The sequence below is a fragment of the Cryptotermes secundus genome, unplaced genomic scaffold (genome assembly GCF_002891405.2).
Source record: "Cryptotermes secundus unplaced genomic scaffold, Csec_1.0 scaffold1475, whole genome shotgun sequence".
NCBI classification, from domain to species: domain Eukaryota; kingdom Metazoa; phylum Arthropoda; class Insecta; order Blattodea; family Kalotermitidae; genus Cryptotermes; species Cryptotermes secundus.
In genome coordinates, this window is record NW_019731600.1 from 994,751 (window position 1) to 1,009,855 (window position 15,105).

The following is a 15,105-nucleotide window of genomic DNA, read 5'->3' on the forward strand; positions in this document are numbered from 1 at the left end:
TATATCATTTAGGCTGGGGCGCTCATAACAGTAACTACCCTGTGCCATACCTCACGGCAGCAGCTGCTCTAGGAATGCGAAAATCAGATGTTGATTTGTTTTCACATCGTCTGGATAAGGTGTTGAGCAAGTTGAAGGGACGTAGTGCCCCTCCCACACCTACCTCAGTGGAGGAGCTGGCAGTTATGCGGCGAGTGATGAGAGGTGGCGGTGGAGGTGGCTCCAGCACTCTTAATGGTGAGGGTGGAAGTGGCAGTGGCAGTGGTGGAGAGCAACACAGCCAGAGCAGTACCAGCACCTCACTCGCCAGCAGCAAGGACAGTCTGCGTAAGTGATAGCAAGGCTGGACCCATACTCTACAGACCCCAGTGGGCAGGTGAAATATGGCTAGAATATATGTTGGCAGGGAAATGTAGACTCTGGTAATTTACTGAAATATGTGAACTGTTACTCTGCTCAGTTTGCACTTAGTAACATCGCACGTTTTCATATATTGACTACTTTAAAAACACCCATTCCTGACAAAAGGTGGTTGGAATAAAGTAACTATCAGCACATTCTCATCAAATGTCTGGAATCTCAGAGTATAATCATATTTGTAACAGTATTCCCACCTTAACATATTGTCCTTGAAGAAAGAGTTCTGCAGCAACTGTGTGATGATCATTTCTGGCCTCCACATTGCAATGTAGAGGGCCAGAGAGAGAGAATATTAAAGAGTCTACATTTTTGCAAACTGCTCATATTACAATATTACAAACTGTATTCTTCCCATAATACACTCTTGCTTTGTCTGGGGCAGAAACTAATCAAAACCTTCATGCCCTATATTCATCTTGCACTCCCATGCAAGAAACACTGTGCTTAAATTCTTCTCCTCCCCCACCCCCCAAACACACACACACACACACACGCACACACATGTGTACGCACAAAGTAACAGCACCGACATACTGAAAACAAATATATTACTGGGATTATCTTAAGCATGTATGGGTACTGTGCTTTGTGCATACTGGATATGGAAACATTTACAAGGGTACTGCATTTTCAAATTGTACCCAAAAAGTCTTAGGTTAACAACTTTTCTGTGGTGCCTGGTGGTCACATCACAAGAACTGACTGCACTCATGGAATTTATCTTACGTCTATTTCATGATGCAACTGACTTTTAAATTGTTTTTATCATAATGTACAAATACCAATTACTGTTAGACATCAGAAACTCATGTCATCACAAGGAAAACATTTTCTGTTATGATCTAGGTAACCTCTTGTTATTGCTCGTATGGAATGATTCTGAACTCGTATTGAGCTTGCTGGTTGCACTCATCCGAAGGTGGGCTGCCGCTTGCTGGTAGAAGTAGGTAGCAGGAAGACATACTGTATTATGTAGAATCACATGTTCCAACTTTTTGGAACATGTAAGTGAACAGTGACATTTCTGAAATTGCAGTTACCTTTTCAAAAATTGTTTTGTTTGTACATTAAGCCTTTCCTATTATTTTTATTTGTGACCTCACTCCTGCCAGATACAAATTAATTTGTGTGAATGTTTGGAAAGAGAGACTTTGCTGTTGGAAAATATAGTGCTCCTGCTGTCTGTTGTTCCTATGTACAAACACTCTAAAAGATAATATTATACTGCAGCATGCTGTTGCACCATGTATTCTAAATTAGCATTAAAATTCACACTTCAAAAGCATTTGTCTCTTCCTGTTATTCAAACACTACATGTTTCAGCCCAACTGGCCATCATCGGATGTAGAGGAAACTGCTGCTCCTTTGTCATGCTGCTACACTTAGCATATTAATGGTGTAAAATACTTATACAATTTTTTAAAATATTGTGCCATGATTATTTTGTTGTATGCATGTGTTGTGGGCCTGGTGTATTTGTAAAGTATAATGATGAGCTATATTAGTGTTTTGTTTATGAAGTGAATTATTTTATGTTATATGCTGTTATTCTGTCACTGTAGTTGTAATGTTTTAATACATCGATGAATTTGTACAGGGATGATGAGAAGCGTTAGTACTTTTAAGAGATGTCAGAGAATCTTTATGGTATGCATTTAGTTGTATTTCATACAGTAGAATTAATAGGGCCATGTACACTACAATAATATCCACAAACAAAACCAAATTGATATTACTGTATCAACATTCATTTATTGGGCAAAGGTGTTTTGCTACATGTTTCAACCTTCACCACGTCATCATCAGGCAAATTTATAAGAATTCAATCTTAGTTCTTGAATTGAATTGAATTGATTGAATTCTTCTAAATTCAACTGATGATGACCTTTTGAAGGTCAAAATCTGTAGTGAGACACCTTTGCCCAGTAAATGAATATTGATACAGTAGTATCAATTTGTTTTTTTTGTGGATATTGTTGTGTAGATGACCCTATTAATGCTAATGTCAAAGAATGTAAAGAGTGAAGGTGTAACTCTGAGTACGTGTTTTAATATGGCAGTAAATTTGTAGGTGGTGTTGGAAGGCTTCTGGCATTGTTCTTGTGTGGGAAAATTACAATGTGAGGAGCCTTCCAACAGAATAGGAAAAGGGTAATTTAGTAACTTGATTAATGGACTGATATAACTTCCATTGCTATTGCAGTCAGCCAATACTGTAATCATAAAGCAGTTTGCATCCATCACGTGGTGGATTTTGCCAGCTGCATTGCCGACACGCAGTACAAAAATTGCTAGAATTTCAATCAATATACCGCACTCAGTGGCAAGCATACACTGTATATATTATATATAATAATGGTAAATTTGGGGAGGAGTTAAAGGATTATATAAATGCTGTTTAAGGAAATAACAGAGTAAGTTTGTTTTTAATTCATCAGATTAAAATGTCCAAACTGAAATATTGTGTTGCAGATAGAGTAAAGCAAACCAATTTTGGTATTTACAGTATGAAATATAGACACTTCACATTTTTGTAATTTGCAAATAGTCTGAAAATGGTAAAGCAGTTGTTGATGCTCTGATGAACTAGTTACAGACATTGTGCTTTCGTGTTTGGCTTTGTAATTGTATTGCCCAGCAAACAAATGCCATGCTTTTTTGTCACAAGCATTCAGCGACACGTGATCGAGAAAGCACTCTAAGGAAATGTTGCTATGTGTTGGTATTTGTAATTTGCTTTGTCATATATGGAATCAGTACATACAGTAAGGAAGGAAATTATCATAGCCTTGTAAAGAATCTTTTATAATTCTTGCTAGGAGCAATCACAACAGAATGGTAACACTTGCTCATTCTCATGTTGACTGCAGAAAGAACCCAGTGACTCATATTGTGCTTGAAGGTCCTTGGTTGACTTTCACTGTTTGGCAACACATCTTTTGATCAGTTCTTCTATTGCATTTATGGTGATGTGCTTTACCTCACGTAGCTCATTTGTCTGTTAATCGGGAATCATAGAACAACATTAAAGATTGATTCTAAATCCTGCAAGATACTTTACTGCGGAACATGGAACTTATCATCATCATCATCATCATCTACTACAGGTACACTGTATGGAGCCAAAAGGCTGGGCTGCTGGCTCAAATGGTTATTCCTGTATTTTTTAAAAAGTACCAATGATGACAGCAACGAAAGTAGACAACACTTCGCAGATATTTATACTTCAAATGTGTGTAACTGTTTATTCATACATTACTTATAAGTTGTTTATTAATTCATTATCTATTGTACAGTCTGTCACTTTGATGTAAGTAGGAATCACAGGGCATGTTTGTTACAATTAAGCAGTATCTAGGTAACCAAGGAGATTATGAATGTAAATGTGTGTATGTGTGAATATGAAAAGTGCATGTGTTTGATATTATAGAAGAACAGAGGGTGTTGAATAATGGGGAATAATTGTCAGCTACATAATGAGTTTGAAAGGGAACAGTAATATCCAGATGGTTAAGACTTTAGTAGGGAAGTGTAAATTTTAATCTGGTGTCCATTTGTACAGGCAGTGCTTGTGAAACTGAACCTGAAAGTCACAGGAGTCAAATTAAAGAACAGGAATTTGTTTTTGACACAAACAGACAAACACATGTTGAGGATGTATGCATGTTCGCCTCAGTTTATTGTGTCTAAACCACAGGTTTTGTTTTCTGCAGTTGTTGCCAATTTATATACGGGTGTAATAGTAGGTGTTCATGTGAAAAAATCTATTCAGAATGTGTGCTTATGTGACCTTATGAGGCCATTAATTAGTAGAGGTTTATTCTGTGGGTTTGAAGGAACATACCAAAATGTGATCAAAATCAGAAAGAAAAGAAAAGGTATTTATCATTGATAATTGTTAATGTGAAATCTCTTCAACTTCTCTAGCATTTAGGTTGTTCTGAACAGGAAAATGGGTTGCTGACAATAATGATCACTGCTTGCAAGTCCCGTGACAGGAGAAATCAAACAGCTTTAATTGTTAGTATCAATCTTTTGAGTGGAAGTAGAATGGTTGCAGCTAACTAGATATTCTTGAGGATTTTTTCTAGGCTGAAGTGGTGTTTTTTTCTTTCTATGTATGAATTGAGCTTTTTCTGTGTACTTATTTATAACAATGTTTGTATGTCTGTAAAAATATTTGTGGTTTGTATCTAGAAGAATTAGGGCTCAAGTTATATCGGATGTTACTACTGATGGTTCCCTAGTTTAACACAAAACCTTCAAGTTGTACCAGTGTACACTTCTAGCATGGATTTCTGTATTATGTGAATTTAGAAAAACTTTTAAAATCTAAGCCTTGAGTTATTTAGGAACAGTTTTACATTAGTAAAAGTTTGGACCCTGTCATCTTATTTGGGCTCATTTTGAGAAGTTGAATTTGCTGGTAACTATTACTTCTAAAATAGTACTATAAAAATACATTTCACTGTTAACTATTGCTAATGCTGGCCATGCAGTTTCTCCTTCATTTACATTGCCAATGCTTGTAAAGTTAATATAAAAACAATTAGAATTTTTTCTCTCTGAAATATGTTTTTTCCATTGTTAATTGCACCAGCCTTTGGCCCTCTGAGTCTTTAGAGAAAGAAATTCCATAATTGTCACTGTGTTATGAATGTGAAAGAATTTATTCATTTCAGAAATATAAATTTTCATGAGTAATGAATAGTTCATGTTTTAAAATAAGGGAAAGTGTTAAAATGTCTAAATTCTCATAACAAACTGTGAAAAGTAACAGTTCTGAGAAATGAATCTGAAACGTTTTCTTTGTTTATGCACTGGCTTACAAGTTGATTGCTAATAGAGGGGTGATAATAAGTTTCATTTAACTTGTGTATACAGTATTTGAATACCTGTAGATTAACCTATTCCATCCATGTGTGTCCATCCAGAGGACCCTTTGAAAAATCCGGCCAGTTTATTTTGCATTATGTACCCCACAATTGAGAAATGTCATTGAATGTTTTTGTGTTATGTTGTACAGCTTTATTTATAAATACAATTATAGTGAAGTGATGGGAGATTTTACAAGAAAAAACTGTCCTTATATTGTTACAGTTATAATATAATTCTGCAGTGGAGGTAGTGTATGTATGAGATTGCAGAATAGTGTCATCTAATTGTTATCACTAAAAAGTATGCGTTCCTCGATACAGTCATTAAAAATATGCTGTATTCAATAATCAGTAATTCCCATTTGGGAAGTTAATCTACTTCTGTTACTGAGCCAATTTTGGAAAAGTAATGGGTTGTGATATCTAACTCATTTAGTTTATACTTGCTCTGTGTTTTTCAGATCTGGAGATCAGAGAGAACTTTTTTCAGTGTCATTAGGCAATAACATAGAACTGATACATTCCTCACTATTGAGTTGATCATAAGATTTGTGTGATGTGGGTGACATTAGTTATAACTGTTTTGCATTTATAATTCTGCACTAGATGAGCTGTTCAGAAAATGAAATTGTTATTTTGTGTGCAAGCCCAGTCCTTGGGTTCTGCTTGTGCTCATTGTTTTCTGAACAGGTCTGTAATGCACTAATTGTGTCAATTGTCTAGTCAAAACCAGCAGCAAGATGCAGTATGCTTCTGTGAGACACTGTCCCCATACTATTAACATATGACATGCACTATTTACCATCTCGTGTAACAGTGTTGCTCGAATTTTATCCTCTTGAAAACCTATGATAATTACGTTAGTTTACAGTGCTGTAATTAGGGTTAGTGAAATGTAGCAAGTGTTGACGTGGTGATAGAGCTGATGCAGTTGATCATAACTGTAGAAGTTCTACAAGAGTAGTCACATATGTTGACAATGCAAGCTTAACATAAGTAGCATCCATATTTTACAATCATTTTTTCAGAGTTAATTTTCATGGAAAACATTCTTTAGTGTTAATTTTAAATCATTATATACATATGTATTTTATGTGCATGTTTGTACAATAGTCACAATAGTATAGGTCATTCCAGTTTCCATGTTGGGAATTTTAAACCAAGCTTTAATCTTGTAAAAAGACAACAATGTATTATAGAGATATTGTAAGTTATATAAATGACTGATTCTGATAGTAATAAAATACTTGACAATTTATAAGGTCCATTACTTTATGGTGCCATATTTAAGTGATTGTAAGTTGAGATTTTCTTTTGGGTTTTATTTTCATTAAAGAACAGGGAGTCATCTTACATCCAAAAAAAGAAGAAAAAGAAGAAGAAGAAAAAAAACTATTGTGACATGTCTGCTGAAGGCTGGAATAGTGGAACCAGAGAAGACACCTGTTGCTATGCAATGGCTTGCTAAACATGCCATAAACACAACAATAGAGGAACTGTTGGAGGTTGAGTCCTATGCGGTCCATGCAGGAGAACTGAAACCGATGGATGGATCAGTTCTATGTCTTAAATGAATATTAGCCTGCAGTAGCGAGTGGTAGCCTGTGGTGGCGAGACCCATCTAGGATTCAATGGCCAGGAGTAATTACCATGTGGACCTATGAGACAGTCGGCAGCAGATAAGAATGTGAACACAGAAGCTGAGGAATCTACAGTGTTGGGAGCCATTACCAAGCAATGAATGGTAAAGACACAGCAGCTGGAGAATATGTTGTGAATACTGTAGTGATTTGTAGAGCATGTGAATTAGTGATAACACTGTAATTAATTGCAGTTACAAGTTTCAGGATTCCAGTAAATCCAACTACCAAACCAAACCCCATGTTTAATTACTAAAATCATGACACTATAAAGAAAAGTACAATTAAGGCTGTGCCATAGCTCAAGCGGTTAGTCGCTGGCTTCCCACCGCAGCGGCCCAGGTTCGACCCCAGGTGTGGTCATGTGGGATTTGTGGTGGTTAAAGTGGCACTGGGGCGGGTTTTCTCCGAGTACTTCGGTTTCCCCTGCCAGTCTTCATTCCACCAGATTCTTCATCATCATAATCACCCGGGGCAGGCTACAATAGGCCAATCAGTGGCCACTGTGCTGAGTGGACTCCACCCCCCACTAAGAGAAAGTACAATTATCTGGGAAAATGGACATGTGGAAAATGTGGTGTATCTCAAAATTGAAATTCCCTTAGGATATTGTACTGACATGAAAATATTTCAAAAACTGTAACCATTAGATTTTTGTTACTGTTGCTGACATTATTCATGGGACACTCAGTAGCATGGTTGAGGCACTATGCTGCAAGCCAGAAGGTCACGGGTTCGGTTCCTGACAAGGTCACTGCATTTTACTATTGATTTAATCCTTCCTGCCACACTGTGGCCCTGGGGTCGACTCAGCCTCTAACAAAAATGAGCACCAGGAATCTTCCTGCGGGTAAAGGATGGCCGGCACATAAGGCTGACAACCTCACCTTGTTTGTGAGCTGACTATATAGAAAATGTGGGACCCTCGATATCTCACAACCATGTGGGCCTTCATGGCCCTTTACGAGGATGGCTTTACCTTTTTCTACCTTACTGATATTATTCACTTGCAGTTATAGCTTTCTGTTTTCTTGGAGCCATGGATTTGCTTCTTGGGCACATTCTGTAATGATGCAGCATAAATGAGACAGTTCTATGGCTGTACTGTAACTCAGTCAAACAATGATTACATCAGAAATAATCCCATGTTGTTACTCTGTGGATTTGCAAGCTTTGAGGTGTGTAATGGTTGCCAGATGTTACGTAGTTTATGGACAGTTAGTGGCTGTAATGATTTGAGATCTAATATTATATAGTGTTAGTGAAGTTTATAATAGTTGTGAGATATTGGGTTTTCAGACTTTATCCATCGTCCTGGTTTTTAAGATAACTAAGAAAAAAACAACGTTTTGGAAACTGGATCTGTTTCCATCCTCAGGTGAGGGAAAACACCTATTCTGTTGGGTCCCTTAGAAAGAGCTAGCCTCAATCAGTTTACTGAAGCACATGACACAATCATAGGAGACCAAAGGGAGAGAAGTGAGACTCTCAATATGCGGATCTGTTATTCTTGCTGACTGCATATGATGCCAATAGTAAATTAACAAGAGAGACTAATAATTGTGTGGCATCCAAGAAATATAGTATTTCTGGGAACAGTGTACAGTGATGTTGGAAGTATGAAGAACTGGCGTTACTAGGTGCAGATTTGGCTAGAAAAACGTCTTGTCCTAAAACAGGAAACTGTGAAGAGATGAGGAAAAAGTTATATTAGTGACAGAGAATTGTACATAAGAATTTTATCTGGACAAGTAATAAAGTTATTTTTCATTAAAATTTTCCAGTATATTTTTCTGAATTGATGGTGTAATCAGGTAAATATGGTTTTGTGATCCTATGTGACAGTATTCATGTCAGTATAAGGTGTATGGTTCAAACACCAGAATTTAGAGAATGTTAGCATAGCTAGAATTGTAGTCTGTATGTTAGTATGAATTATAATCTTTGTTTTGTGTGAATTTTGTCATATAATCCATGTTTTGTGTTCATTGCCCATTTGTTCCATTTTCAACATGTGTTTTTCCCCTAAACCATCCTCCTGTTCATGAAGATAAATATGTCAGTCATACGTGGACTTGAGTGCAATATTTTATCTCTGTGTATGATATCTTGTCAGATTTTTAGCTTGCTTTCCCTCCTTAAGGAAAGAAGTAGGTTTATGAGATTAGCTTGCTGTCTCTGTGTTTGTATGTGTGTGTGTCTCCTTTCACTGTTTGAACTGTGTTTGTATGTGTGTCTTCTTTCACAGTTTGACCCATCTCTGTGATTTCACATAATTTGGTATGAACTTTACAATATTGGAACCCATTCCACCCTCTTAATTTATAATGTCCTTAAGTTTTCAGTAATTTTATTGTCACAGTTTAAAGTGACTGTAGACAGGGTTTGGATTGGTGAATAGATGTATTGACCATTTACAGGACATAATTGCAAATGACTACGTGTATAGCACTACTGCTGATTTCTGCACTGCAGATCAATCCATGCTGAGTCTTCTCAGTTTGCTTTCACTGGTCAGTACTTCGTAACAACTGTCAGCAATGGCTGTACCTCTGTAATGTTTTCAGTAGACGATTCCTGGTAACGAATCTTAACAATCTTCAGCTTCTGTGGTCACGCCGTTGCCCACTGTTAACACTCCACAGCTGAACTGTAGTGCCAGTTGTCATCAAGATAACTCTTTGGCATGGACCACACAAAAAACACAGCCCCTCTCTTGTAGTAGAGGCTTATTTACTGTGCCGTTGCATAGCAACAGTCATGATGCATACCGCATAGAAAACACTGTTCTTTTGTTGTTGTATATGTGTATGTTGTGGGCATTAACCATCAATGACCTCTGTTTACAAAGTCACTGCTTAGCAACAATTCTATATGACACAGTATGATGGTCACGCAAACTTATGAGGTGAGAGCTATGCTTTTCACAACTTATTTTGAGATCTTGGAATGATATAGAATAAAAGTAAAATAAAAGTAAAGCTATCCCTGTAACAGGCTGTGATTTATCTGTGTTTGTTTTCTTTGGTTGTAAATTGGCAGTTGTGGTGCCACGTAAGGCCAGTCTGAGGCCCCGGCATAGCTCAAGCAGTTAGTCACTGGCTTCCCACCGCGGCGGCACGGATTCAGTCTGGGATCTGGTCAAGTGGGATTTGTGGTGGACAGAGTGGCGCTGGGGCAGGTTTTCTCCGAGTACTTCCGTTTCCCCTGCCAATCTTCATTCCACCAATTGCTCCACAATCACCCTCACCTATCACCTGGGGCTGGTAGAATAGGCCAGAAGTGGCTGCAGTACAAGGGACTTAGTCCCAGCCCACTAGCAATAAAGAGAAATCCTTTTGAAAATCAAAATGCACCTCATGTAGAACAAGTAATTTCATTAATTGCTCTGTAAAATACCATAGATTTCACAGTGTACAAAATCTGGCCTCATAACGCCAAGAAAGAGTAACGGAGATGAACAGATGTTCAGATTTTGTGCATCCATATTACCAAACAAATATTTTTGCCCACCAATGACATAATGAACTGGTAAATATTCGATTCTAGTGGCCCTGGTTGCTGCTGTCCACGCTCAACTGGGGCCAGTGCACTGCAAAGTGGGTTGTGCGTGTTCCGATGAATTTAAACCATTGTGTGGAAACGATCGCCTTACATACCAAAATGAATGCAAGCTGAGATATGCCCAGTGCGAGAAAGAAGGTCGTATATGTTTTGAAACTTAAATGCTTTATTTAGTTTAATTCTTATAATTCAAGTTGAATCAACACTCGTTTTGACGATAAAATGATGTTAAATAATCAGAAATTAAGGTCTCTGTGTATCGTATTCACAGGCCCGCAAGCCGTCTTCCATGGTAGCTGTGAAGAAGTTTATTTCGCTGTTCCTGCCCCTATCGTAACTTACGCGGCCCCGCTGCCTGCCATCCATTTCGGACCTGCTCCGGCCATATTGTCTCTCGTTTCACGACCAGCAAAATAATCGTCTAAACATTAAACATATAACTCAACTGATTATCATAATACAATTTATGACACTGGTATTCATTAATTGATGCAGAATAAATAATACTCACATAACGTTTGTGCATAAGAATTCAGAACCTGATTGAGGAGGAAATTAAGAGGAGATTGAACTCGGGTAATGCTTGCTACCATTCAGTCCAGAACCTTTTGTCTTCTCGTCTGCTGTCCAAAAACATAAAAATTAGAATATACAAAACTATAATTTTGCCTGTACTTCTATATGGACGTGAAACTTGGTCTCCGACATTAAAGGGGGAACATAGACAGGGTGTAGAGAAAATTTGGACGGAAGAGAGATGAAGTGACAGGAGGTTGGAGAAGACTGCATAATGAGGAGCTTCATAACGTGTCCTCTTCTCCAAGCATAATTAGAACGATCAAGTCAAGAAGGATGAGGTGGGCAGGACATGTAGCACGAATTGGGGAAAAGCGGAATGTATATAGGATATTGGTGAGAAAGACAGAAGGAGAGAGACCATTGGGAAGACCAAGGCGTAAGTGGGTGAACAATAATAAAATGGGTCATAAGAAAGCAGGATGAGATTGATTTGATTGATCTGGCTCAGGATAGGGACCAGCGGGGGAACGTTCGGGTTCCATAAAATGCTGGTAAATTCTTGAGTAGCTGCAGAATTGGCGGTTCCTCAAGAAGGACTGAACTGCGTGGTAAGTAAGTAAGATAATATCTGTGTACAGAATTTCTTATATTATTTCTGTTACGAGGAACAAATATTGGGAGCATGATTTAAATATTCTGAGTGGGGTGCATGTGATCATTTTATGCACATCACATGTTGTGAACATATGAAGAGTTTCATTTTGGCTGCTTCATGAATGGATATGGGCCATGTATTGACCCCGTGATTATATTCAAGTCTATTCTCATCTCATCTACGTGCACTTGTTTTTTTCTGTAGTACGCGATTAGAAAGTCGAAACTTGAAACAACTTTATAGGACCTACTAAAGAATTCAGCAAGAAAGAACTGCCGTTAATTTTTTTCTTTTAGAAGTTCAAGGGCAAAATTAAGGTTCATTGTGTAGATGCCATTGAAGAATTCTATAATACTCTTAACAGAAAAGCCATGTCGAACTGCGGATAATTTTGCAGCCTGTTACCGTTAACATTATCACTGTGATCAGCGCCTTAATAATATCACTCATTTTGTCTTAAGCAGAACTCTAAACAAGAAATGGTATAGTAAATTTGTCCCTGTGCTTAAATTAAATATTGAATTATGAAGACGTATGTGGTGGTAGAGGTACAGTTCCACGCATTTTAATTTCGACACTAGCTGGAGGTGAGTGGTCAGCTTCACGTCCTGGTCGCTTTATTCCCTGAGAAGGAGCCACCGGTATCCATCGAATGTGAGGTTGGCTGACCTCAGAGCCGATTTGGGTACTGTGGAGGAGACGAAAGAAACGTCTTGCTTCTGCAAGAAAACAAACCTGGATTCGTCGGTCGTCCAGCTCGAAGCCAATCACTTATCGAATAAACCAGTCCGGCCCTCTGTGAAAAGAATTGTAGATACTACAAATTAGAATTTTGAGTAGAAGTAGATATTCGTTCTAGATTTATTCTGGAGACAAAATCTATGGGCTCCCCTTGTGCCATGGTTAGTGTTAGGATTCTGTACTTGAAAATGTTGTGACCGAATCTCAGGGAGCAATTCAGTTCTTACATCGTTATAAATTGTTCGAAACTTATTTGGCTAAATCTACAACTTATCAAAATCTGTTTCAGAAAACGCGTAAATCAGAATGAAATCTATGTTTTGCACCGTGAAATAAATTGTTTACAATAAGCATTACAAATATGTAAAATTCAGTGTAAGATTTGAGGCTTTCACGGCGGTGACTATGAAGAAAGCAGTCTTCTGGGATTTGGCACCGTGTATATGTGGTGTTAACCGACGTTTCGGAGGAACGTATCGCCTCCATCTTCAGGGTAGAAGGAAAAAATATAAGAAATCCCCAAGCGAAGAGACCGTGAGAACCACGGTCTCTTCGCTTGGGGATTTCTTATATTTTTTCCTTCTACCCTGAAGATGGAGGCGATACGTTCCTCCGAAACGTCGGTTAACACCACATATACACGGTGCCAAATCCCAGAAGACTGCTTTCTTCATGTAAAATTCAAGTTTGACTTCTTCTAAAGTAGGAATTACATTGGACAAATGCGGCGATAAATTAAATTAGCCTAACAACGTTTGGTGTATATTGGCAGTATCGACTGCACTGTAATGATAGACAATATTCATCTGTGCCCTTTTGTTCCTGGCTCGGGTTACCAAGCGCGTTGGCAAAACAGTAACTATTCGGCTATTATTTACCGCTTCTGGCTGAGTTAGCAGAAGAGCATGATCGCACTACTAACACGAGTGCTGACCGCGTTCATATCACCGTCTAAAGACATGGAAGTGATGCTATAATACCACTGAGGTCTTCTTTAAAATTGCAAGTTGGCGAGTGAGTAATGTAGAATTTTACATTCCACTTTCTGTTACCTGGAAGCTAATGTTAGCAATAATGTAGTTGGAATTTGAATTGGCTCTCTTTTCACGAATTTTATATGCGTATAACACTAAGAGTTAGCACTAAAGGCTGTCTTGTAATTTTTTGTGGCTTATTTTCGATGATGCTTTCAGCATGTAACACATATCGCGGTCATTAATCAGTGGGTTATATTCCATATTTGTTTCGTTATGGTTTATTTAACTACGCTGGTAGTAGATCAGACTATACAGCAACGAGAGGTAGGTGGATTCATGAATGATGGATTGGAAATGATTTGAAAGGAAGTGTTCCTGGCCTAATCGAGGGACTATCCAGGTCTTTTGTAGGATGACCTGAAGAAGCCAACTAAAACCTCAATCAGGGTAGCTGATCTCCCCGCCCAGATTCGAAACCAACACTTACCGAATACAACCGCATAGCGTCACTGCTAAACTAACCTACTCAGTCGTGGATGGACTGGGGAAGACCACGAAAACAGTCGGGGTAGTCGATATCCGGCCCACATTCAAACCGAGGACCTCCTTCATACTAACGTAGAGCTTTACCTCTAAGTCAACCTGCTCGATCACATATGGATTGGCATATGCTTCACATTAAGTTAAAATCGAATGTTATCAGATTTCTCAAAGCCACATTATCAAGCAAAAACCAGGATATGAAGGTGTGAGCCTACTCAAGATGGAATGGACATAATTTCCTGAATATATGCTTTAAGATTCTACGTACTTCATTGGGCCTCATGTTTATTTATTGCACACTCAGCCCCATTATTTGGAACACCACATTGCCTGAAGACATTATAAATTTTACCTTACATTTAGTTAAATATTCCCCCACATCAAGAAGTTGAAATTATAGCTTTAATTTGTGTTATTTTTAAGTTATTAGATATAACTATTTATTTTACTTGACGTAAATTAGACACGACTTGTAGTCACTAAATTTATATCGGACCTACGCGAATCAGCGGCTCGTAATGTATTCTCTCGACATCGAATTCATAGAGATATATGCTGTAATTGCAGATATGAAACATTCGAGTGAATAAACATGATTCCCCCATTATGAGTTCACTTCTTGCCATTCATGTAACGAAAGCATTATTTTTTTTAATTCGCTTAGTGGGGGTTGGAGTCCAGCTGGGTCAACTCTGCATGGCGGCCACTGATTGGCCTAATGTACCTGCCCCGGATGGTTATGATGATGGAGAATTTGGCGGAATGAAGATTGGCAGGAGAAACCGAAGTACTCTGAGAAAACCCGCCCCAACGCCACTTTGTCAACCACAAATCCCACTTGACCAGACCCGGGATCGAACCCGGGCCGTCGTGGTGGGAACAAAAGCATTAAAGTGGGAGGCTAAGCAAGTCTCACTCTGTCAGTAAAGCGGGCAGATAGGTTCTCAACTGGAATTTGATTCCCAGCAGAGGTGGCCATTTCTGTCTTCGCCAACATGTCCACAGAGCGCCTGATGTTCAGGCAGCCATCTATCGAATAAGTACCACTAACTCTTTCTCCGGGGACACAGCGGCTGGAGCCTGAGGCTCTCCATTCTGTTGAGAGTGTATGAAAATTTATCTTCACACTCCGTCTTCATTGCGTGGTGTTAAGGCAAAGACAGAGCTTT

The 15,105-nt window shown here is 38.4% G+C and overlaps 1 protein-coding gene across 1 annotated transcript in view; it reads left to right on the forward strand.

Moving 5' to 3' along the window:
• LOC111867284 (O-phosphoseryl-tRNA(Sec) selenium transferase) overlaps positions 1-6,555 on the forward strand; it is a 30,487-nt gene extending 23,932 nt beyond the window's left edge. Inside the window, exon 10 of the mRNA XM_023857000.2 lies at positions 13-6,555. Within this exon, the coding sequence (XP_023712768.1) occupies positions 13-335 (323 nt within the window). The 3' untranslated portion in view covers positions 336-6,555. The remainder of the gene's footprint in view (positions 1-12) is intronic.
• Positions 6,556-15,105: the final 8,550 nt, after the last annotated feature.